General features: G+C 39.9%; 1 protein-coding gene across 1 annotated transcript in view; it reads left to right on the forward strand.

The window, feature by feature from the left end:
- Positions 1–278: 278 nt before the first annotated feature.
- grapa (GRB2 related adaptor protein a) overlaps positions 279–25,737 on the forward strand; it is a 50,917-nt gene continuing 25,458 nt past the window's right edge. The window contains exons 1-4 of the mRNA XM_038696552.1: positions 279–662; positions 5,141–5,238; positions 6,281–6,400; positions 23,400–23,568. Of these exons, the coding sequence (XP_038552480.1) occupies positions 585–662; positions 5,141–5,238; positions 6,281–6,400; positions 23,400–23,568 (465 nt within the window). The 5' untranslated portion in view covers positions 279–584. The remainder of the gene's footprint in view (positions 663–5,140; positions 5,239–6,280; positions 6,401–23,399; positions 23,569–25,737) is intronic.

A 25,737-nucleotide genomic window follows, 5' to 3' on the forward strand; every position in this document is an offset into this window, starting at 1 on the left:
AACATGAGCTCACTTTTCACCTCGAAGGTGTGAAGCTAGAGCTGGTTCGCACGATGACAGAAGCGTAATGCCAAACCACACACATGCATATAGGCACCTTATTGAAGACACACACACACAAACACACACACACAGAGAATCCGCACTAGCCACACTATGTGAGACAAATATATATACACAGGAAGTGCCTCCCACTCCCTAGCCCTTACTTGCTCTCTCTCTCTCTCTCTCTCTCTCTCTCTCTCCCCCTCTGAGTGTTACTAATGGTAGCGGGTTGCTGAGCAGCAGCCAGTCGTGTTTTTCCCCTCGCCGAGCTCACTCTCGCTCTGATTCTCTTTGCGCGTGCTCTTGCTCGGCGGACAGACGAGACCTCTCCTGCCTTGCTCCTCTTCTTCGCTCTCTTATCTTCCACGTCTGTTCATAGCATCCTCTTCCTTTTTTTTTTACATTTCTCCCTCTTTCTCCCACACCTCCCCTGTGCCAAGGGCATTAGTGGGGGTCCCAGGGTGTGTGTGTGTGTGTGTGTGTGTGTGTGTGTGTGTGTGTGTGTGTGTGAGAAAGTGTGTGTGTTGGGAGTTTTCGTTATGGAAGCAGTGGCACTGTATACGTTTCGTGCCACAGAGAGCGATGAACTCAGTTTTAACAAAGGAGACTTGCTCAAGGTAAGGAAAAGAATGTTTTACACTTTTTTCCATCTATCTATTTATCTATCTATGTGTGTCTATACACCTACATACAGCCCATGTCAGAGTAGTGGACCAACAGACCACCTCTCTCTCTCTCTCTCTCTCTCTGTCTCTGTCTCCACTGTGATAATTACAACAACCTTAACTTTAGCGTCCAGGTGCTGCTGTTACTGACTAAAGAAACAGCAGCATGAGAAACCAGCCCATGGACGGCGTGAACTTATTGAATATTACAAACATTGAGACATTTTTGATTGAGAAAAGTGTTGGCGGCTGGAAACACTGGGCAGGACTATTTTATCTAAACATTCACAGCTTAACAAGTGGTTGCGTTGTGTCCTATACAAAAATGAAATTACTTTAAGTTTGACATTTAGGGAAATACACTTTTTGCAGGGAGAAGATACCACTCTCATGTCTGTACCCTAAATATGTATGAGAGCCACCAGCCAGCTAGCTTAGCTTAACATAAAGACTGGAAATAGCGCTCCAAAATTAGCAAAACCCACCAACTGTTTCTTGTCTGGGATCCAGTCACTTCCTGGAGTTTCTGGTCCTGACATCTTTGCACTTAAGGCTTGCTGTTTCCCCATGTTTCCTATGTTTAATCTAAGCTAAGCTAACTGGCTACTGGCTGTATCGTCATGTTTAGCCAACAGGCATGACAGCGATATCAATCTTCTCTCTGCAAAAAAAATTTATTTTCCAAAATGCCAAACCATTCATTTACATTTCTTTTTCTTGCTAGATGAGATAGTTCCTGCACAGCTGGAAATTACTGTAGTAGAAAATTGTCTTTCTAAGACGTCATCAGTAAACCTCAGGATTAAAGAGTAAAGGCTTCTCTCTAGACGTGCACTGTGGCACCAGCTGTTCGAAGGTCAGGCAGTACACTGAGAAATTCATGGTTGAAGATACAGCGAGATAAATTTCTCCACTGGATTTAGCTTCAGTAGACAATGCTGCTAATTTTTGTTTCAGCTCTAACTTTTTCTTGACTGGGAAAACCCTATGTTCATGCTCTCTTTATGATGTTGCTGTGGCCACTTACAGAAAATGGTTTACGTTGTCTGTTGGGTTTCTAAAACGCATTCTGGGAAATGTTGAAAATCATTCGAAGTAGAAGTAGATGAGGCAGCGGGAGGTAAAGACCTCATCACAAAATAACCCATTACTTGCATTTGATTATGTCTAAGGATAATAACGCCTGAGGGTGGAATTTACCTGTAATTGTAGGCTGGTATATTATTCATAACAGACAGACTTTGTTCCAATATTAGATGTCACACTAATAAAGCAGTTTCTAATTTCTGCTGCAAAGTAATTTCTTTGGAGCTGAGAGTCAATGTATGACACGGCCAAAATGAGATGGCATTTAAGTTTGCTGCCATGTCAGTGCGCTGCTACTGAAAATAAATGTGCTTCTCTCTTCCCAGCAGTATTTGTGTGCCGATAAATAACTTTGTGATTTATGAGTCTTTTGGTCTGAGTCACAATGTAATTAGTTCTTGGCTTTGGTCAGTGAACTGATGCTTTACATACATTGATGGCTAGGTCAACAGTGTCAAAGCAACTCATGCATTGTGTGCAACACACTTAAAACATTGCTCAGCTTATGTGCCACGTTTTCTGTCTTCCCACTGGGATAAGCTTGTCTCAGCCAAACTGCTCTGGTACAGACTTCGGTCAAACTATGCTTTTAAATTCACATTTGTTCATTCCTGCACGCAGCACCAGATGGCACAAGTTTTACAATATCACAACAACTCATAGCATCATGCAAAATGTCCATAATTTAAACATTTTTAAAATTGACTGGCACTACTTACTAGTGCTCATTCATTATTCTTGTACTGTGTCAAAACACACTTTTCAAGCTAAAAAGCTTAACTGCTCATTTTCACATCTTGTTGCAAGTAAAAGCAGATAGATTTTTGTGCGTCACTATTGGGGTATGATGTTGTTTATGTCTGTATGTTGTGCAGTAGCCATAGCAGTAGCCATGTGGAAATGGACCAGTCAGGCTGAGCAGAGTGTAGACCCATAATGAAATATAACTTCAAAGTTGCTGCTCTGACATTCTGTTTAAAGCTGGAAGTGCAGCCAAGTCTAACACCGGGGACGCAAAAGTAGAGAGTGAAAAACATTTCTTTTGTTCTCCAAAGCCCAACACATGAATGAGACAATTGGATTTGGACTGTCTTGACAGACTCGTCTGTCAAACCAGTCTAGTTTTGAACACAGTCTCCTGATCATTAATTTCCATCATGTAAACAAATAAGTTTAAATAAATGTATTATTCATCTATTATTTATTGTAGTTTAAGCATTTTTCATTTGTTCACTTTCTGGTGTGATTAAAAAAAAGACTAGAAACACGCTGTCCTACTGTGTGCCTGACTGGTGCATCCAGATGCCTCATTAAGAGTTTTATTCAGATATTTACAGTCTAATGCAGATGTTCATGTTGGAAATTTTGTATTTTTCCTTGATGCATTTTGGGCTTATATTGTGATTATTATTTGATTGTTGATAATGTAATTATTAAATCCATTGGTATGGTCTGGAAAGAGCTCAGGCAGCCGCGGCTCAATCAGTGGGGGTGAAAGCTCAGAACATCCTAATTATACGTATCCTAAATACCAACACCTCCTGATACTTCAACGAGAAAATAGGTCAATTGTCAATTGTTCCAAAACAACATATATGACCGTTCCGCAAAACCACATTCGTATATGAGCATTGGAAAGTAATACAGAATATAAGACCATTCCCCAAAACAATATACAACAGGCGTACCAGACCTTAAGTCCTATTTAGTCACCTAAAATACTCAGAAAGAGGAAAGAAAGAAATTATTGGTGGATTTGACTGAGCTTAGATTAGACTGTGTTCTTTCCCAAGAAGCAGTATAAAGAAAACAGGGAGGGTTTGGGATTTTCTTTCCACGATGCAGGAGTCGTTTAACTACTAATAAACAGAAGGGCACCGATGATGCAGTGCCATGTGTGCAGAAGAAGAGAAGCTGATCTTATTGCAAATAATGAGCAGAAAAGATCTGTAATGTACCCATGGAAAAGTGGCAGAATCAAAAAGGACATAGGGTCATGAGAGGTGGGGAAAGGAGATGAGATGGAGACGGTACTTTTCAATTCAAATTTTGTTTAGAAAATTGAGGCTGTGGGTTACATAAATTATTGCAGACTGCTGAGCAGTCCAACATGTTGTATTAAAGCACATTAAATATAGCAAGAGGAATTTCTTCGTATGTTGTTTGGCCAACACTGAAACCACTAACTGATGGTTGGTGCAATCATTCAGCTCTGTGATGGAACAATGATTGATGCTATGAACTGTAAATCATTCCATAGCCTGCAACACATTTTAAAGTGCTTGTACAAATGCACAGTGCAAACATTAAAATACATGGTGCATGAAATGAAGTTCCCTAAGGCAGAAAGGGGACATGACAACCCTTTAGCAGATGGGCATCATTTGCCAAAGTTGCCCATAATTTAAGTCCTTACTGGGATACATTTTAGTTGTACATGTTTTACAACATGTCATGCGCTGCATGCCGTCAGAGTCTACACTTTAGTTTATTTAAAGTTCAACTGATTGTATTGAATTTGTTTCAGAATAACCTCTTGAGATACATCATCTCATTTTCAAGGGGGTTCTGCAACATATATGTATGTACAGACACAAACTGATAAAACATAGCTGCACTGTGATACAAAAAGCTCAGTAACAGTGATGAACCTCAGCTCCGTAGGGGAGATGAAGAAAACATGTCACTGCAATCCAAGCAGAGCAAACCAAACAACCGCTTAAAATATCAAAATGACAAGGAATGTCACAGCTGGATTAGGATACTGAATAAAATATGACAACAGAAGAGGAAAAAACAGCGACAAGACAGATGAAATGAGAAGGGATGAAACAGGTAAACATTAAAGCAGTTAAACTGGAGCATATCATTGTCTCTCACAATTAAAGACAGTCCTCTTCTGCCCTCATTGCCCCAGTGTTTCTAAGCTTGTCTAAAAACTGTCCCCCAGAAGAGGTAATTTAACATCCCCAGTCCCCGCTTTTTTCTCTTCCTTAACACTTCTACTACAAAATGTAAGGGTTAATGCAGTTGGGTTTGCTGGCCCTCATGTGTGTAACCATGAAGGGCTTGATGTGGCATTTTGAACTTGACAATAATCTTGTGTGCTTTGGAAGTTGTGTGAGTCGAGGGCCTAGATTCACACACAGATGAGTGAAAACCACTGTACCGGATAATAGAAGAAGAGAGGCCTAGTGAGGAGACTGGTAAACAGAAAGTGAGAGAGAAATGATGGTGGCCTTTCACCCGATAGTAATAGCCTGTGTCTACATCATTGTGGGCAATATTTCATCTGTGTGTGTGTGTGTGTGTGTGTGTACGTGTATGTGTGTGCTTGGTCCTAGATCACCAACATGGAGGATGATCCTAACTGGTACACAGCTGAGCTCCACAACAGAAAAGGCTTCGTGCCAAAAAACTATATCAACCTGCGGCCGCACGCGTAAGTACACGCACTCTTGCATGCGCGCACAGACACACGTGCATCTTCAGCTCATCTGTAAAGCAGATGAATACACTTCACACGTCCAGCACTGGTGTATCTAAACAGCTCATCAGTGAGTGTGTGGTGCTCGGGGGCGTTTTCTGCTCTGCTTTGGACATCTGCACTCCGGCATAAGGGAGCCTACCCAAAGGGACACACTCACTAGCTGCCTTACGTAATCACACATGATACAGCAGTGTGTGTGTCTGTGTGTGTTTACAGTGAAGCTGCTGGTACACCCTGTATTTCCATCAGATGGCTGTACACCAGCTGGGTTCTACTTTTTGCGGTGACACTTAACTGACAACACAGCCGTTGCAGCGGCTCTGGCTTATTAATGAATACTGATGCACAGTCCACTTGGAGCTGCCTTGTTAGGTTTGTGTAGGATATGTGTGTGTGTTTTTCTCCTCCACATTACTTCGGGGAGCCATGAAATAAAACTCCCAGAATTCTGCCCCTGTGACCCTAATTTAGAAGGTCCTATAATGTGGCCACCATATTGGATGTGCTCTCTCCTCACTCTGCCATTGCAGAGCACAGGGTCATGAAACAGAATGTCATTTATGCAAACCATGCATATAAACTGCCCTGCTAAGCAAGACTAATGAGCAAAAAAATAAATAAATGAAAAATTACACTATTATTCACGCTCCAGAGCTGACAGCAAAAATCAAGCATTTTGAGATTTGTTTTGTGCATATTTAGCAGCATCTTTAAAAATAACTTCACAAGTGTGCTAATTTTACATTTTCTTTTCACAACCTTCAACCTCTTTTTTATTTCTCTGTCAGGATTGATCTGTGCTGTTTTGAGCTGCTTTTCTTTTTAAATTCTCATTTCCACTAGAAATAGAAACATCAAAAGTAATTTGATATCCAAACGAATTATTTTTCTGAAGTGCCTGTGTGTGCAAAATTGTATTGTAGCTGAACCAGCAAAACTAGCAACATCACTGACCTCTTTGTTTCCTACTTCCCTTTTTCTCTTCTGCCTCCAGCTGGTTTGCCGGTCGTATATCTCGCGGTGTGGCAGAAAGTCGACTCAGACACAGGGAGTGTGGGGCTTTTCTGGTCAGAGAGAGTGAGAGCGCCCCTGGAGAGTTCTCCATGTCCGTCAGGTACGAGATGAACGATCTTTGATACATTGTGTTCTTAATGTGCTGAAATTCTTAGGTAGGTTCCTATACACCAATGTTATCTATGTATTCTCTTTTTTATTACATATTATTCCTGTTTCTCTACAGGGATCAATAAAGTTTCAGCCCATCTCTTCTAATCCAATCTTATTCAATTAGCAGATCCATATAAACATATACTGTTTGCACAGATGCATACATACCTGCACATGCAGCATTACTGTCCCTCGTTTGTTCATTACTACAGTTGTGTGCATGCAAGAGTACGTTTGTGCATGTAGTATTTATGTAGAGGATCAGAGGAGCAGGCAGAGGAGGAGGGTTAGCGGATAAGGTGTGGGGCGGAGGGAGAGGGAGGATCTGCAACCCCTCTGGCCTGATGTGAGCTAATCCTGTCTGGCACACCGCGGCATCTGGAGCTGCTGATGGGGCCCGATCGCTTGTCTTGTTGGGGGGATGACAGCATGGGATGCATCTGAGGCCTGGTGGTGTTGTATCCTGGGGTGCTGTGTGGAAATTGGAAGTGGAGAGTCGGGGTGTGTTGGGTGTCTGGAGTCAGAATTTTGCAACTAAAGGCCAGAGTTGGAGTTGGGTTTGGTTGGCTCTTCTCTGGGCTGCTCTGGGCTGTAAGACAAACTGTCAAAACTGTTGGTTGTGACAATGTCTGGGCATGATATCTCCCTTCCAGTGGATTTGGGACAGGCCTTTGGAAGCATTAATACAGGATGGGAAAGGAAAAAGAATTTGCCTGCATTAAGGGAATCAAAAGGGGAAATCATAGGGAAGGAAGAGAAGGATAATATAGGTTTGCCAGGATGCTACTTGTGTTTATTGGCTGTATGTTGGTGTCTCTCTGGCTGTTGTTGTAGCAGCCTGAAAACTGGGTCAGGTGTTTTTGTGTGTGTGCGGTCCTTGTGCTGACAGCTCCCCTGTCAGAAGACAGAGAGCAGTAACTGTGGTAACTTCAGTCCCGGCTCAGCTCGGCCCGGCTTTGACGTCAGTCCGTGAAAATCTGATCCACTTTCACAGTCATGAATGCAGCCAAAAAGGGACTTTGTTCCTCTAATATAGCGAAACTGGTGAATTCAGTGATCATGCACCACTATGAATGTGGTGTAAGGTTAAAATACTTTTTTAATTTATTTATATATTTTATTGTAATGAACTTCTCTTGCTGAAGTTTTCAATCAAAAATCAAACTCTTTAGTATATTTAGTATATTTCTTATGATGAGACAATTTGATTATATGTTCACACTAATGCCTCATTTCCACTGCATGGTACGGGTACCAAGCAAGCGTCGATAATAAAAGGTGGCGTTAAACCACAGACCTCATTCATCAGAGCACAAACCTGCCATTTTGAAATAGCCTAGCTACCATCAACAGTTACCTTATTTTTTTATTCACTTGACCCAGATTTTAACAAAATGAAACCCACAAAACCACGCCATGGTCAACTGACAAAACGCATACATTCCTCTGTGCCAATGAAAGGATCCACGTGTGTGTCGCCTTGACTGTGACAGCACGGCAGTTTCATGCGATGTCGCTATGATGATCCTAAGTAACCTGCTTACATTGACGGGGCACTATCTGCAGTGGAAAACAAAATCGAGAAAATGACCTTATACCAAAAGCGAGTTGAGCCGAGCTGTGCCATGCCGTGGAAATGAGGCTTGGAGTCAGTTTCACTTCCATCTAGTTTTACTTGGATAATTTGTGATGAAAATTTGTAATAAATCACTTTAAAGTTAAGGAGAGGCACTGTGGTTCATTCTCGCAAACATGAATGTCGCTCTAAATCACCTTAGTCCATCATGGAAGTAAAGGTCTAAGTGTAAAGATGTTAGAGTTAGAGTATCACCATGATGTGTTGTTGTGGTAATAAATAACTATATTGTTACGAAATTATTTTGTCACCCCTATAACCTCTTTTGTGTTTTAATTTGTTCTGGCATTGCATTTATCAGGCTTCATTTCCAGCAAAATATTAAATTAAAAAATGTAATTAACCATCAGAAAGCAGTTAATGGGTTGTTGGTCATAGCGGCCATGTTTATCATCTCAATGCATTCAAATTATGAAAAATGCACATTGGGGACAGGGACCCAACACACACACACAGACCAAAAACTGTGACAATGCAATTTTCTGTTAATCAGGTAATTAACAGGTTTTAAGTGGTTTATTCAGCCAAAGAAGTTGGATCATTTTCTCAAGCCACAAAGGGACACTTAACTCCTGACTTAAATCCCCATATTTGAAGATGTGTGGTTTTCAATGGACAGCGAATTAATTAAACACTGGTAAGAAAATAATACATGTTTCACTCATTAATTTGTGGACCCAAACATATTGAGTGTAAAAAAAGAAACGTCCACCACTGTAGAATGCAAACTTTCCACAGGTTTCTAAAACCTCCAGAAAAGGTAGCGACCCTAGAGGCCTCAATAGTGATTCCAGGGTACCCCCAGGATTCTCAAAGTTAAATTTAAGACTTTTTAAGACCTTTTTAATACCATCTAGGATGAAATTTAATACCAACTTCACTGCTGTTTAATGGAAAATCTGTATTAATTTTAAGCCTGAGAAAATTATACATGAATTTAATAAAACATTTTACTGTAATACACTCATATTTAACACACTATAGCTTGGGGTGTGTTTGTACTTTGATGAGATAAAATGAATCAAGGACGTCCCTTTGTGTTGAAAAGTGGTGGGGACATAAGGGTTCAGATTAGGGGTGTGACGATACACTTAGCTCACATGCACAATTCACAATATTGGGTTCATGAGAACAAGACAAGAAGATATTTTAACACTATTTGATGAAATCTTCAATGGTGAAATATATATAAATGGGGGTCCCCTAGAAAATTTTGAGCAGTAAACACTTAATTTCCTGCATTCTGGAGACATTTTCTGCACCAATTTATGGTAGAATTGTCTTTTTTATATAAAGTGAATCAGATTTTTTTAGCTTAAACTTTTTTGAACAATGCACATTTGTCTCTTTTATCTTTAAATTGCATTGCATGTTTTCTTATTCTGCAAATAAACCTTTCTCAAAGTATTTTCATTAGTTTTTTTAACATTTCTTGTTGCAAACCATTTTTCAGAATATATTTAACAAATGCTTTTTTTTTTTTAAAAGTGAAGGAGACATGTCCCTATTATCCACAGTGTAAATGACACCTATGAAATGAATACAATATTTGTGCACTAAGAACTCTTAAGGGGTGAAATCAAAAATACAAACAAATTGTATTGTATGAGTTGTTGCAATTAGTTAGACCTTGGCTAGATAAGGTAATGTAATATAATATGCCAATAATAACCTAGCCTTCAACAGCGGCACAACGCCGACACACAGACACGGTCCTCGTCTCATACACACCTGTCTCACCGTTGCTGTCGTATCATTCACTGACCAGTAACCTTCAGCGGGTCTTCCAGCTCTGCTGTTCCATTAGTGCTCGCCGCAGTGTGACTGGCTCGCACGCCGATCAGCTTGTTGTTCTAACCTCAGCGCCACTGCCCTCAGCCTGTTCGCCAACTTGTTCCTATCTCTGGCTTTCTGAATTTCAGACACTTGCCCATTCTGAGTCGTCGGGCTAACGTTAGTAGCACGCACCTAACAACTGATTGATTCGCGCAGAGCCAGAGCTTGTGCACCGCGAACAGGTCACAGTTCAGAGCGTAAAGCTAAACACTGACGTAAACAGTAACGTTACCTGTACTGCCGTAGAACATCAGAGTCACACCAAACGGAGTATATTATGAAGTCTTGAACACACAAAGTATTCATTTATGACGTTACGGTATTAATTAAATCCTATGAAAGGACAAGAACAAATTTAAGACCTTGGTAAACGAAATTTAATACTTTGGTAATGAAATTTAAGACTTCCATCCATCCATCCATCCATCCATCGTCAACCGCTTATCCTGTGTACAGGGTTGCAGGCCTTATTTTTGGAATATAAAATTTAAGACTTTTTTAATACTTTTAAGGCCCCGCAGGTACCCTGGATTCTGACAAAGGAAATCATACAAAGCTTTTTGTGGTCTGATCTATAAATGTATTGTCCACAGATAGATTAGAAGGGGAATTGTGTTGAAGTACAGTTTGGGTACAGAATACTTTTTAAAAGGTGTTTATGAAAGAATGTGTGGCTGGGGACTAGCTTCAGACTATGTGAAACTGTCCCAATGGGTTATTTAGTAGCTTATTTTTGGAAAGTGGAGCAAAGTGATGCCAACCTAGACTTTTATGGAGAGAGATAGCTGAGCTTTCACAGTTCTCTTTGACTCAGCTGCAGATTCACCCAAAGGATGTTTTTTTCGGAGTCTTCCACAACACTCTAATATAGATATTTTGAAAATGAAAAACAACGTGTCTGAAGAAGAAGAGCGGAGGTACTGTACGTCAACAAGGTGAAAAGGCAGCATGTTGGATTCCTGGGTTATTTTTCAGACTCTCGCTCAGAAGGGACATAACTTTCACAGTTTCTCAAATGTACATTCTCACTTCCTTCTTCATACTCTGCCACAGTAACTATCAATCTTCAGTCTTCAGTCTTTACACCTACATGTAAAAGTCCCTGATGAATGTAATACTTGTCGAAACTGCACAGTCTGTGTGAGTCATTGAACGACACTCTAGGAAATCAGACAATGCACATTGAGGGAAAGTGGATACACCAAATACATTAATTTCAACACAGTATCTGAAGGTGCTCACCTTTGCTTACTCACTTTAAATTATTTCCGTTGTGTGGTAATTTTGTTTATACAGGATTTCTTGAAACAACAAATGTATCCTTATTTTTTCTTTCAGTCAAACCGTAAGAGCAGAGGTCACTTTCTTTTTGATTACTGGATGTCTCATGTGATAGAGCTCAAGGTTGTTTCACTACAGCTCCAGTCCCCTTTGTGCTTTTGACACCTTTTTTTTAACAGTATGGTGGTTAGCCCACACACACACACACACACACACACACACACACAATCTTTTTTTCTGTGGCAATTTTCTGAACCAAATGTCTGTCAACGACATTGTGCGTGTACTCTTGTCTTCCGGGAGTTCAATCAACATGCCTTTCCTCTCCCTTACAAACATTAAACTACTTTCCAGGCAGAGGTGGAAAGTAACAAATTACAATTACTCCTGTTACTGTAATTGAGTAGTTTTTTTGGTATTCTTGTACTTTTTTTTAGTAGTTTTTATCATTTTTAATTTTACTTTTACTTAAGTATGTTTGGTTTGAAGTATTGTACTTCACAACATTTTAAATCACAGCTATTACTGAGTAAAACACTACTGAGACAGGACTGACTGTGACTCTCGCTGCGGAAAGTCGGTTGGTGATCGTTCCCTCTGGCTGGCTGAAGCCTGACGCTCCTGATTCTACGCATGATCCATTATGATACGGAAAATAGAAATGAATGGCAAAAATAGCATGTCATGTCTTATTAAGAGGAGCCAAGCTCCCCTGTACTTCACACCCTGCTTGTACCACAAGTAGTTGGTAAAATAAGTTTTCATAGTTTGGTATGAGAGTTTGCTCAAATTAACCAAAAAGACATCGGTGCATTACATTGCTAATGTTGGTTGGCACTAGCAACCTGCTGGTAACTAGTTAATTATGCTGTCCCATTAAATTACCACCTGTTTTAATGTAAATCGGGACATAACTTCATATATAGTAAAGTGTTTCATATTTTCCCAGTCCAGTGCGGCCCGCCATAGTCTAATCTGTTCCGCCACAATTACATAATGAAGCATTCTCAAAACTTCTTATAATAACAGAAAAGGTCTCTAAAATTGTTTTGCGGCATTGCTTTGGCAAAGTATCAAACAAACTAAAATCAAAAGCGTGACATATATATAAAGTATAATAAGTAGGCTATAAATAAGATATTAAATCAGTATTATATTAATTAGTTATTTTAGGAGGTTTAAAAAAGTAACTAAGTAATGTTTACTCTGAGTAAATTTTAAATGATTTTTACTTTTGTTTGGGTAGATTTTTATACCAGTAATTTACTTCAATGTTTCAATGTAACAGTACTTTCACTTAAGTAGAATATTTTAGTACTCTTTCCACACCTCTGCCTCCAGGCAGTCAAATGACTGTGATGTAGAGTGCATAGTTAAAACTTTACATATGAAAGAAACATCTGTTACAGATTAATAACTCACCGCCCTCTAAGTCTTGCTCCAGTCTATGTAGCTAAGCTGGTACGGCAACATGTACAGCTAAACTGAAGTGGTAATTAATGGCTTTTTAGGACCTGCCCGACTCTGCTTCTGATTGGCTAGTAGTCCTTACCTAGGAATTGCGCATGTGCAACTCCCAACAAAGATTTATTACAAGTAAGATGCCTCATTCATTAGCTAAAACAAAGTGTTCAACACACAGGGTGAAAAGAGGAGCTGCAGCAATGTGCTGTATGAAAGAAATATGGTGTTTTTTGAAAATGAAACCATGTAACCTGTTCTGGTACAATCCCTAAATAAAAGTTTGAACCTGAAAATGAGCATAATACGACCTCTTTAAAAAATTTAACTTGCCTGTTTTCCTAGCTAATGTCCACCAAAGGGACTATATGTAAGTTTTTCAATGAAATTAATCAAATTTTCATTGCCTTATTGTCAGTGGGCTCAAAACTCACTTAGAAATGAAGCACATGCCTGTTTTCTCTGTTGCTTGCATCAGCCACTATTCTGCTTTTAATGCGGGGTCGCCGGGTCGGATTCAGCCCTGTGCGCGCTCTCGAGCCTCTCTCAGACTACAGCGACAACACGGCAGCTAACGACATGCAGTCCACTAACACCATAAAACAACCGGCTCACAGCAAAACACAGACTCCACGTAAGGATACAAAATGACAATAAAGATTTATGTGCTGAAGCCCATCAGACCAAACAAGTTCAGATGATGTCGAGTAAGAACAAAGTGAGCATTAGTAAAGCTGGAGAAACAGAGAAAGTCACGTTAGCTCGCTGGCTAACGCCGAGCAGTTGCAAAACTTATCCGGTGAAAAGTTAAATCGCTTTCCACATTACTTCAACAACTAACACGACCCATGTTACTATCCTGTGTACCACTGTTGATTTAGCCTTCAAGAAAGGATGTAACGGCAAAAAGCAAATGTGGAGCTATACTAATGTTAGCCTATAGTGATGCAGCCAGGCCAGCTAACTAATGCTACAGTAGCTCGGACCTGCTGCTGTTTGCTTCGTAACGTTCAGTTTAGGTTTATTGTGGTTTTACCAAAACTCAGGTAATGTTACAGCTTCTCCACCTTTCAGTCGCTGTAACTAACGTGACCCACATAACATAAAACCACTACACTACTAACACTACAGTAAAGTTACTTACTGCGGTCTAACTGTTATAAAGTGTGACACACACATTATAATATTCAGTCCAGCTCACTAACCGTTTCATTATCATCCAATACATGTAGCTGTGCTTACATTGCTGAGCCTCCGGTGACAGATTCACAGATAGTAAAGATGATTACTGAAAAGCAGCAGGCGAGCTAACGATGTAGCACGTCGGCTAAATGCAGTAAATGTAACGTTATCATGGTTCGAATTACGGGGGGATTGGGGGGGTCTGACCCCCCTAATTATGGCTTGGACTCCCCCAAAAGAGGCAAAACAGTTCAGGCGGGTATTTCTTACCTGTCATTATACAGTAAATATTACAAAATATTTCCCATACTCATGCCTTATATTCAAGAATCTAGAAATACGATTTCTGACACCCCTAAAATGGACCATACCATTTCCTAACCTTGACATTAGTTGAACGTCCTCTCCGTCTGCAGTCTGCATCAGTCGCAGCGACAGCTGCTCTAGTCCAGTGCATCACACACTAATGGAGATGCTGTAAGTGAATGTAAGTAGTGAGCTATCTAGCTGCTTTAATACACTTAACTTTCCTGCCTTCAGAGTTTTGTAATTAGCATTTATTTTACTTTAAATGAGCTATCTGATGTTAGATAGCTGAGAGCCCATCCTGTCATTTCATTACCACTATATCATTTCATATTTTATGTAACTGTTAGCCAACACAGGTGCTTAGGCATGAGCAGTGAAACTAAGGGTTATTGTAGATACACAATTTGACAATCATTATAAAGTTTATTATTACATTTTAAGCATTTTATGAGTCTTTCTACAATAAGCACAATATTTGTTTTCACTGTGGAATTCAGGAGTTTTACCAGGCTAGGTAAATGTTAAAATCCAGGTTTGTTATTTCACATGTATTCAGTTTTATCTACAGTATATAGCGCCAATTCATAACAAAAGGCTTCTCATTGCACTCTTTATATAAAGCAGGTCTAGACAGTACCCTGTTTAATATTATTTGCAGAGACCAAAAATTCCCAATTCCCCAACTTTGAATGACAACTGTTTTATTGAACACAGATTACATTTCATTCTCATTCAACATAAGCAGGAGGAAAGGAGATATTTGCTAAAAAAAAGTTGAAACTTAAAAGTTGAAATGATAAGAATTAGGAATTAGTTCTGGTTTAACATTGTGTGTTGGTCTGTTTTGAGTGGTCCTGATGGTCTGCTGTTGTGTGTATGACCTGCTGGCACTTTTGCTGTAGAATAGTGACCTCTGACTACAAAAGTTGTTGTGTGGTATGAACTGGTGTAATGAATTTCATTTATCATCATCTACAGACTGCATACATTAGTTAAACAAGCAAGGATATTGTAAGCATTGTAAGATTTTAGTTTACTGAAGTCCACGCCTGCGCTGTACTGGGTTTTCTTTTTGACCTGGAAAAGAAGTTGACCCGCCCGGTTGTCACTGTATAATTCGCACCCTAAAAGTTATCATGTAACGAGCATGGATTAGTTCAACCTACAGTTGCTAAAACTATTACTGTAACGTAGGGCTGACCCCCAATAGTCAAAGATTCGATGCTTCGATGGGCGGAGCCTGATTCGACTGTCAATCCCACAGTCGAAGCTTCGCAGCAACACTAGCTGAAGACACGGAGCCCAGGCTTCACTGGAGTTGTGTCAAGTTGTCCGCACCTTGCGGGACTTTCGGATAATTTATCACCATTGATGAACCACACAAAGAATATTATATCGTTTTTAAATAGCCAGCTACTTCAAATAAACCCATGAGGAACTGCGACGTGCATGTAGTTGTTGGCAGCACAGAATGCATGCAAAACTCACACAAGACCGGTGAATGACAGGCGAGAGAGAGAGAGAGAGAGAGATAAAAGGGTCTTATGAATAGAAAAGCAAACACCTGGTTGCAATCTTAGAACCGCACCGCTAGTGGCCGCTGAAAACTACATAATGCCCCCTTAAGTTATCAGTTTTTAGCCACAGTTAAAATCCTCCTCTGGACATTTTTTACATGGCCTCAGATATCACTGACTCATGCTTTTTGTGGCTGAGGGCTCATACAGCAAGTGCTGAATACGGCTGTTCATTCAGCTTTCTTGTCATCAGTCATCATTAGTCTCTTATCAGGACCATTACTCCAAAGAGGAACCATAAAGGGGACTGACCGTTTGGGCTATGCTCATTATACAGCTACATAATCTTCTTTGAGCTCTACGTAATACACTGCGGGTTCAGCGTCTTGTGAATGTCATCAAGTGCAATTTCACACCAAGTGACTCTTGAAAACCGTCAGATATAAGTAAATTAGTTTAGCTTAGCTGGTCAAATTAATGCATGTGGAGAAAATGTGGCAAGAAATTGCATGACAGAGTGAAAAAGTGAATCAGTAAAGTTATGTAACACCATTTTGGAATAAAGGTATGATATGGTGCTGGCAGAAATTAATTTTCTTTAGGTTAAATTATCTGGAACCAGGGGGAAACAGCTAGTCTGGCTCTGACAATGGTATCAAAATGTCCAACCAGCACTTCCAGAGCTCAATAATTAACGTGTTATGTCGCATTTGTTACCTTTGGATAAGTAAGTAAGTACTTTATTTATAAAGCGCCTTTTGACAGGAGAGTTATAACGTGCAAACCTTGAAGGAAATAACAAGAAAAAACAAAGAACAACAAAACAATAAAAACTACACAGAAGGCAAAATACACATTACAGGACAAAGTGCTTACAGAACAGGTGGATTTTTAACAGCTTCTTAAAACATTCTACTGGCTTTCCATTTTATATGACCTGGGACGACGGTTCCAGAGGGTGGGAGAGCCAGAAGGCCTTGGTTAGTAGACCTCCGTGGCTTGGGGACACAACAATTCCAAAATATACAGCGGTGCAAGCCAATGTAGTGCTTGATAGGTGATTAAAAATAATTCATAATCAGGTGTTTCCCGCCTGTTTTTTCAGTTGTTCAGTTTGGCTTCTACAGCTTCACCCCACAGATCAATAGCGCAGTTTAATACCACAGTTCAGGGACCAAAAACACAATTGAGAGAGACAGAAACATAAATACAGAAAGAAACGGAGAGAAGAAGGAAAAATATAAATATAAATGAAGAGAGACGGAGGGAAAGAGAAAGCAGCGACTGCAGATGAAATAGACAGGAAAGCTTATGGCAGGTTGGAGAGGGAATGTCTCATTTAACTTTTTATTTCTCTCTTCTTTCATATTGACAGTGGAGCTGAAATAAGACCAGCCAGTCCTCTGAGAGATAAACCCCCAGAGAGTGTCCTTTATTTTCTCTTATTTCTTTTTTATTCAAACTATCACACTTTTTTCTATCCTTACTCTATCCTTTGCCTTTTCTCTCTGTCCTCCTTTTCTCTGGATCTGGTGATGTAGTAGTACATATAAAATATTGGGTGAACAAAAAGCAATTGTATCTTATAAAATCATAAATGCATGATTTTGTTTAGCCTTAATGGGCCCCGTCTTACCATGGCACATACTACCAACAGGAAAAAGTTTGACATTTTGGTAAATGCGCTTATTCGCTGTTTTGCTCGTCTGGAGACAGGGTAAACAGCGAGCTTGGCTCTGTCTAAAGATAATAAAATCTGCCCACCAGCACCTCTTAAGCTCACTAATTAACATATCATAAAGTGTAAAAACAAAAACGGAGTTAAAAGCCAAAATATTTCTTGGCCCAGTGACTTCACTTTGGTGTTTGTTCATGTTAAACAACCTAAAAAGAAATAAATTGTTGATTAGTGAATTTTTTAGACTTTTAGACAAAAGCATGGCTAACAGAATCTGTTTCCCCATTTCCAGTCTTTGTGCTAAGCTAACTGTAGCTTTATATATTAAGGCTCAATCTTCAGAACTAACTTGGCAGGAAGGCAAAATAGTATATTTCAACTATTTCTTTAAGAAGTTAGCAAATACAGCAGCCTAAATAATGCATAAATTATGTTTTTACAGGGCTTGGATGATAACAAATTTCAAATGAGAATGCCAGCATTGCTAGTTAGCTTACCGAAGTCGCTAAAGGCTGGTTTGGCAAGTCTGAGCTAGGAAAGTCTGCTATAGGCAAGCTAAGTGAGGTAGAAAATGTTAATTTTGTAAGCTTGAACAAGACGAATGAAAAAATGCGTCAAATCACAGTAGTACCTCTTTTCCTCACTTAAGTGATTCCCCTCTGTAGCTTCAGCCTAGCTTAAGGGTTTGTTAGTCTAACGTTACTTAGCTAGAAAACCTGTGGCTATTTTGTCTGATTTAACTAAACGGATTAGTTCATTTCTTTTCTTGAAGCATCTCTGGCTCTGTTAAACTCTTATATAAGTGCTAAAATCTGTATTCATTATAGGAATTTCTTTATTGCCGGTAAAAGTTGCCAGTTGCTGGTATGGGCTCTGCCTCTTGAAAGTAATATCAACCGATGACAGCAGCTCATATCAGTTTGTCCTTATTTTCAGGAAGACGCAAATGATTCCATGGTTTGAATTCATAGTTTAGGGAGTTGAAAATGACTTAGTTAGACTGGAATGGTGTGTTTCCAAAAGCAAAAAAAATACAGTTCTGCTTTTCTACGTATAATCAGTGATTCTTTAGATAGATGGTTGTTTTCTTTATGATGATAACTGACTCTCTATCTCCCACTCTCAGGCCCATATCATTTCTGTCTGAAAGGCTTAGTGAACCATCAACACACTCGACTAAATTGCCTCCACCAAACATCTTTTATCATTCTTCCCCTCATTCGCTCTATCTCACCTCCGTCCCTGCACACACACACACACACACAAACACACACGCACACTCTCACTCACACTTCCGCCTTCGCTGCTCGCCCATCTATCGAAACAGGTTATGGCAACGCTTTATTGATGCTGCAGGAGGAGCCGAACCTCTCACTCACTCACTTGCTGACATGCTTGGTTGACACACACACACACACACACACACACACACACACACACACACACTCATGGCCACTACGCTCAGCTTGTGATACATGAGATACGACCCACACACCAACTGACACACCTTGGTCGGCACATGTAAACACAGATATAATCGATGATATTCAGCAAGCACATGGGCTGACACACACTCTGATAACTCCTTGACACGGCCATCAGTTACTGACACACACACACACACACAGTCACAGAGTTAAATTGACAGCTGGAGGTGTCAGTGCGGCTGTGTGAAGTATTCCAGACATCTGCAGCAGTTTAGAAACTGAGCAGCAGATTAGATGAGGGGGTTGGCAGGATGAGAGACAGAGAACAGGCAAGTGGGAATAGACTGATGGAGAAAGTGGAGAGAAAGATGGACGGATGACCTTCGTGCGTCTTGAATTGTGCTGGCACAGAGCAAAAGTTTTAAAAATAACTTGTGTCCTCGTCTAGAGTATATGTCTCTCTTTCTGTGTGTTCTATCTCGGCATTGCTTACATTTTCTCTCTTTCAATCTCCCTCCTTCTCATTCTCTCTTAAGCTCTCTCTCGTTTCCTTTTACTTCGAAAAAGAAAATAATCTCTCTATCGCTGTGGGCCTTAATTACACTGGATCAGGGAGATGAGAGGGCACTTGGAGAGTGTGCTGTGTGTGTGTGTGTGTGTGTGATCAAGTTGAGACAGATGCTGTCTGGTTTATGCATACTGGTTCTCCAATGTCTCTGGGTAATAATTAATAAAAGGTCCACATGACATCAACTAACACTGATATAACGACAACACTACATCTGCTTTCTACCCTCCCACCCTTTCCTTCCTCTTTAAAGCTTTTTCTTTCACATTTACAAAACAAAGCTGATAACTGTTCTTCTAAGTTAGTTTGTTGTAACCATAACCTCTAGTATTTGATAACATAAACAGCTTATAGTTAGGATTTGATCATTTAGCAGGTTTTTATTATGATTGATTTCTGTAATTTGCCCCATAGTTTGTCTTTAGATGTGGTCTTAAATCTTTTTTGCTTGTGTTTCACCCCTCTAGTTGTACAGAGATAGTGTTTTGCACGACAGGGCAAATTGAGTGTGAGGGTGTGATGACGTTGTTCATGTGTTGGTCATTCTGGTCCGCCATATGGAGACGCAGCAGGACATTTTGCACAGCTGGCGTCTCTTTGACACAATGTATAGAATCGATTTGCAAAATTTGAGTAGTTGAAATATTTATATATATTCAGATTTTTCTCTCATGTCTCATACCATGTTTAACAGATAGGTACCCAAAATGGACTACCATTATAGTATCTTTAATAAAATGTTCTAGTAGATTTTATATCTGGAGGTTTTATATATATCATATCATATATTAACTGAAATCTGTGCGTGAACAGGCTACAGCGCATCCCGAAGTTTTGTCTCAGTTCCCCTTTCTTTGTTTCTAAGTGTTTGATACATTATTGTGAATCCCCTAAAGGGAAAGTCCTTGCCCTGTCCACATCCTGTCTTTGATCACTCCCCCAACCCCCAACTGTCTAATTTCGCTTTATTGTGCCTTTGTCATCCATTTTTCTATCCGGTGTGGGCACTGGCCCAGGTAACGCTGTTTTGTCTCGCTCAGACAAACAGCTGCACAGCTGGTGGCAGTAACAAAGCCCAGCCAGTAGGGTGCAGCAGATGGCGTCAGACAACAAGGGACAGGAGCTGGGGCTGATAGAGATCATTCACAGAGACTGGGATTGACGATTTTGTGTTGCGTGCGTGTGCGCATGTGTTGGTCAGTGGAGGGACAGGGCTGAATCAAGAGAGGGGATGGAGACACAGTGGAGTGGATAACAAAAGGAATTGCGAGGGTGAAGCTCAATAGAAGTTAGATAATAGCAAAGAGCAAGAGCAACGCAAATAGGAACAAAGCTCAAAAAGCACTGCTGCTCATACAGAATGAGTTAATGTCCAAAGACTACAAAAGGCTATGACAGCGTCAGTCCAAAAATAAGTCCAAAAACTTGAGATTTGGCTTGAGCTAATGTTCACTTACACTTAACTTGTCATGATCTTTTGGTGACTGACTGAGGGTGAGCAGAGAGAAATGAGGGCACATGGGGTGAAACAGAGAAGGCAGAGAAACAAGGGCAGGGTGGCGGTGTAGCTGAATGCCATCCAGTCACCAGGGAGGGAGTCAGCCCTGCTTGTTCATAGAGCTCAGCGTCTGAATAGAGGAAGGGGATTCTGGCTGAAACAAGCCGATGCTCATTTACTTTCAGCGCCAAGTCAGACTAGATAGAGTAGAAGTTGTTCTCAAGGAAGGACGTGGCATTTATAGGAAGAATCTGTTATATTTTAATAGACACCAATAACGTACCAATGAAACATGGGAAATTGTGCTTTTTTGCAGTAATTAAAATAGGCCTTACACACACACCTACTTCTGTGATATGTTTAGAAATATGGGGGAGTTGTATTGACTTCTGATGCATATTAGATGCAGTTATATAACAGTACGATCACGGTGAGATGTCCAGATTCTAAAGATAAGCTTGCAAGTTACTAAGCAACCACCACAGAGCACGATAGGGGAGCAGGTATCTTTGCCAATGAATACTGGCCAAACTCTTTTAATCATAACAACAAGGCATGCACTATAACACTGGGGCTATTTTTGTTTGTGCCATTGGCACCATTAAATTTTTTTTTACACTACACTTAATCATTTTGTTTTTCTATCTACCCTGTATCCCTTAAGATATGATAAGAAATGTTACTAAATCATTAGGACAAAACAGATTTTCACAGATAAACCACACCTGTGTATAACTGTGAGAAAAAAATAATTTTCTTTTAAAGTAAGACTCATCTAAATAGATACAGATGAGGATATCTTTGTTAGAGATCATCTGCTTTGCACAGAATCCCTCAGCCTATGTAAATGTCACGACCTGCCCTTTTAATTCCAAATCATGACTAACAAAAGACTCCACTAATAACTGCCCCCCCCCCCCCTACTGATTATATTGATTTAGATTTTGCATCAATGTGGGTGTCTCTTCATAAATGTAGTGACTATATATTTTTTAGTCTGCTCTTGTATTGTTTTGTATGTTTTAGTGTTTAATGTTTGGGCCAGGGTTACCACAATGGACTTGCTCTACTTAACAAACTAAAATAAAAATAGCATAAATTAGGAAACAAGTGACCCCAGTGTTTTATTTGTGTTTTTTTTAAGAGACAGATGAAGAGGACCGCACTGAATGCATGCCAGCCCCAACAGCTGACAGCTGGGGCAGCTTTGGGGCCTAAAGGCCAAATCTGCTGGTATCAACCGAAAGCTGTTCAAAATGTATTGTGTGAATAGCAATTTGTGATGTGACGACAGAAACTCTGTAGGACAAGATTGTTTCTGACTGTCTGTCAGTCTCACCATTTTTAAAGTTGTAACGACATGTTCAAGACAGACGTCACTAAGTGATTAGTGCCCTTAGACTACACACACCACTCGTTTTTTCAGAAAAAACATGTCAACTTTACTGGACAGTTGGGCTGGACTATTCACCATTGTGTTTTTGCTGATGCAGTGACAGACTTACATTTCATTTTACATGGTCCAAACCAGATGCTAGAAGTGCTTTATGAAGCTGTTTGCAGACTTAACTTTGTCAAAACTCTTCACACAGACAGCTAACAAAAGTGTATGTGGACTAATCTGTGAATCATTTTTCATTGCTTTCACACAAAATGCATTCAATGACTACTTTCTCCAAAATCCATGAACTCTTTACTCATTACTACTTCACCACCTGCAAAACACTATATATCTGCAGCACATTTTTCAAATGCACTGTGTCCAAAACTGTTAAAAACACATTTAAAACAGAATGAAGGCAAATGTCCTTCATTTCTGCAGTAACAAGACTGAAATATATAGAAAATCAGTACATTTTATGTTTACGTCTATGTGTGTAGAGAACTGTGTGTAGTGTTTTGAAAAAAAGTGTGGTTCATAACTGCAGTCTGAGTGTAAAGCAGGAAATGTGCCTGGGTGGTTAGTACATGGCACAATTACAGGTCATGGTCATTGTGGCTCAAGGTTTATTTTTACTGCGTAAACAACTGAAAAAACTGTATTGCAGCACTGAAATTTTAGGAATGACATTTCTTTCAACTTCTTATTTTTCACAAGTAAATTACTATAGATAGTGATATAGAAAAAGATATTGAAGCTATTTTCTGCATCAAAATCATTCACACTTCAAAGATAGAAGTTCAACATTTATGTGTAATGCTCGCTGTTGTTTTTTTTTAGGTCAGTGTGTTATGAGCGACAACGTACGCTTTCTGAGTGAGAATTGTTGCCAGTATTTGGTTGAACAAGATTATTTTGAGACATGTATTTAGTGTTTTTGTGGTTTGAGTGAGTTTTGGAGGTGAGATAAACAGTTTGGACAAGATTAATGTTGGTAATGCAGACTATGTGAAGAGTTTTGAAAAAGTGGCCTCAATTCTGACCAATGCTTGTTAGCAATTGAGAATAAACTGTAAATCCGTCTATAATTTAATGATTGATTGATACCCCACAGCAGACCTTCCCTTAAGACAAGAAACGATTCAAAACTCCTCCCTCTGTTTGTCTTGCAGCTACGGGGACCACGTTCAGCATTTCAAGGTGCTGCAGGATCGCTGTGCTCAGTACTACGTGTGGGACGAGCTCTTCTCCTCTCTGAATGAGCTGGTGGAGTTCTACCATAGCAACAGCATCGCTAAAGAGAGGACTGTCTATCTGAGAGACCCCGAGCACTTCGCTAGGGTAAGCATGTGAATCCAAAGCAAAAACACATATCTAATCAATAGCCAATTCAATCAGTAATTAAACAGGATTATTTTACCGTCCAAGTACTTACTGTGTGTCACTGTGGTTTATCTAATTATTAATAATTTAGAACAATTAGCTGAGTTTATAGAATAATAAATAAGAGAAAATAATAATCCCAAACATGTTTATATCAGTGGTTTATTTTCTCAGAGACAAAGTCAGCAGTTTCCTCTTAGACTTTTTATATATTGCAAGAGTTGTTTCCCCCTTAAAATAGTTTGGAAGGTGTCTCTGTTTTGAGTTTAGCTTTCTTACTTCATATTGTTCACACCACAGATCAACATGGTCTGAACTCTTTTTGTCCAACTTACCGAGAAATCACTGACATGCCGTAGCAGTTATGTAGAACTATTTATTTTTTATTTAAGTCTCCTCGCTAAACCATTTAAAACACATCTGCTCTTGTTGTTGTCAGTCTCAGTCTCCTTCATTTTCCCTCCTTTCTTTAAGCCACCAGAGATTTACTATCCGATGAGACTTTAAGGCACGGTGGAGCAGCATTTAGACAAAAAGTGTGTTCTTACGATCTATTGTAAAATCAACAAACATACCAAACTACCCAGGTGTTCATATTTCATTTCGCTGTGACGTGGAGGGAAAAACCTTTTTTTTAATGGAGCTGACAGCTATGGGAACACTCCATATGTTGGAGAATTTTCTGGAGCACTGACTGCGGCAGCAGGGTTTGACGCAGCTTGTAATGGAAGATCACAGGACTGCTGTCGGTTTGGAGCAGAACCAAATCAGTCATCTTAGGCACCAAGCCAGAGGGAGTGAGCACCGCAGCTCTAAGGAAAACTGAATTAAGAGGTCGTGATTAATTTGCTACACATCAAGTTTTGAAAGAACATTTCTTTAGCGTGTCGTGTTTAGTCCAGTTTCCCACCAAATTAGGAGGTTTTCACTCTCATCTACACAATTTGTATACTATTCCTGTTTTTGTGAAACAGGTAGTTTAACATCCATCACGTGTGAAGACCATACATACATATGTTCATGTAAGCGCCCAATAATGCTGTGGTAACACAACTAGACGTCTGCCTGCCCAAATTCAGCAGAATCACAACACTGTCAGGTTTAGGGAGAGAAGATGTAAATGACAGGTAGTTCTCATGATGATGTCAGCATGGGAGAAGCAATTGTTGTTGCTATTGTGAAGTCATTATGCAGACAGGATCACATTGCATGTTAAGTATTCCTGGGAGTGACAAGCCGAGCCGTGCCCGCAGGCGAACCCAGACACTGTGGAGGGACGTGATCCACAGCGATCCTGACACGACGGCGTGCACGTCTCACTGGAACACCAGCCGCGTGCTAATAGTCCTACTCATTGCATCATATTCACTTCTGAAGACTGGCACCTGAGAGCAATCATATGTCACATATGTTAAGCGATATTAGGCATGTTTGATTTACAATAGGTGGGTTAAACTCTGAAATCCAACAATGATTGATGAAACGCTGTGTGAACAGAGCAATGCCGGGTGGGCGGTCAGTTTGTCAGTCTAGTTGTCCACCACTTTTGTCCACAGTGGAATATCTCAACATCTATTGGAAGGATTCCCATGAAATTTGGTGCATATATTCATGTCCCCGCTCAGGATGAATTGTAATGATTTTGTTGTAGGCTGTGCAGCAGTGAGTACCATTCTCCTTTCATAAAGGAGAAACATCAGCCATTTAAAAACATTAACCAAAAGAAAATAACAGAAGAGACGCCAGGGGCTGCAAATACCTGCTAAGACAGACACAACTCTTTCAAGAGCTGCATGTAATTTCAATCACTTGGTAAGGTTGCCCACAGACCTTAACTTTAATTTAGACTTCGAAGTCAGCTCTTTTGGAGAAAGATTAATTTCATACACTTTCCCACACAAGAACATACGAGTAATATCAACATGCTCTTATTCTCATGACCACTAATATTTTTAAATTTGCAGAGTAAAGATGGCACATGTTCTATATGGCACTGCTCATTAGTAGTCAAGCATATTGCACTTAGCTCATTTTATGCTTCCTAGCATGCTCAAGTCAAGGATTAACAAGATGCGACAAGTTACATTTACATCAAGTCATATTACTCATTAGAGATGCTTGTCAGCA

The sequence above is a fragment of the Micropterus salmoides genome, unplaced genomic scaffold (assembly GCF_014851395.1).
Source record: "Micropterus salmoides isolate LMB-PRFRI ecotype aquatic unplaced genomic scaffold, ASM1485139v1 Ms_hic_scaffold_10, whole genome shotgun sequence".
In the NCBI taxonomy this organism is placed as follows: Eukaryota; Metazoa; Chordata; class Actinopteri; order Centrarchiformes; family Centrarchidae; genus Micropterus; species Micropterus salmoides.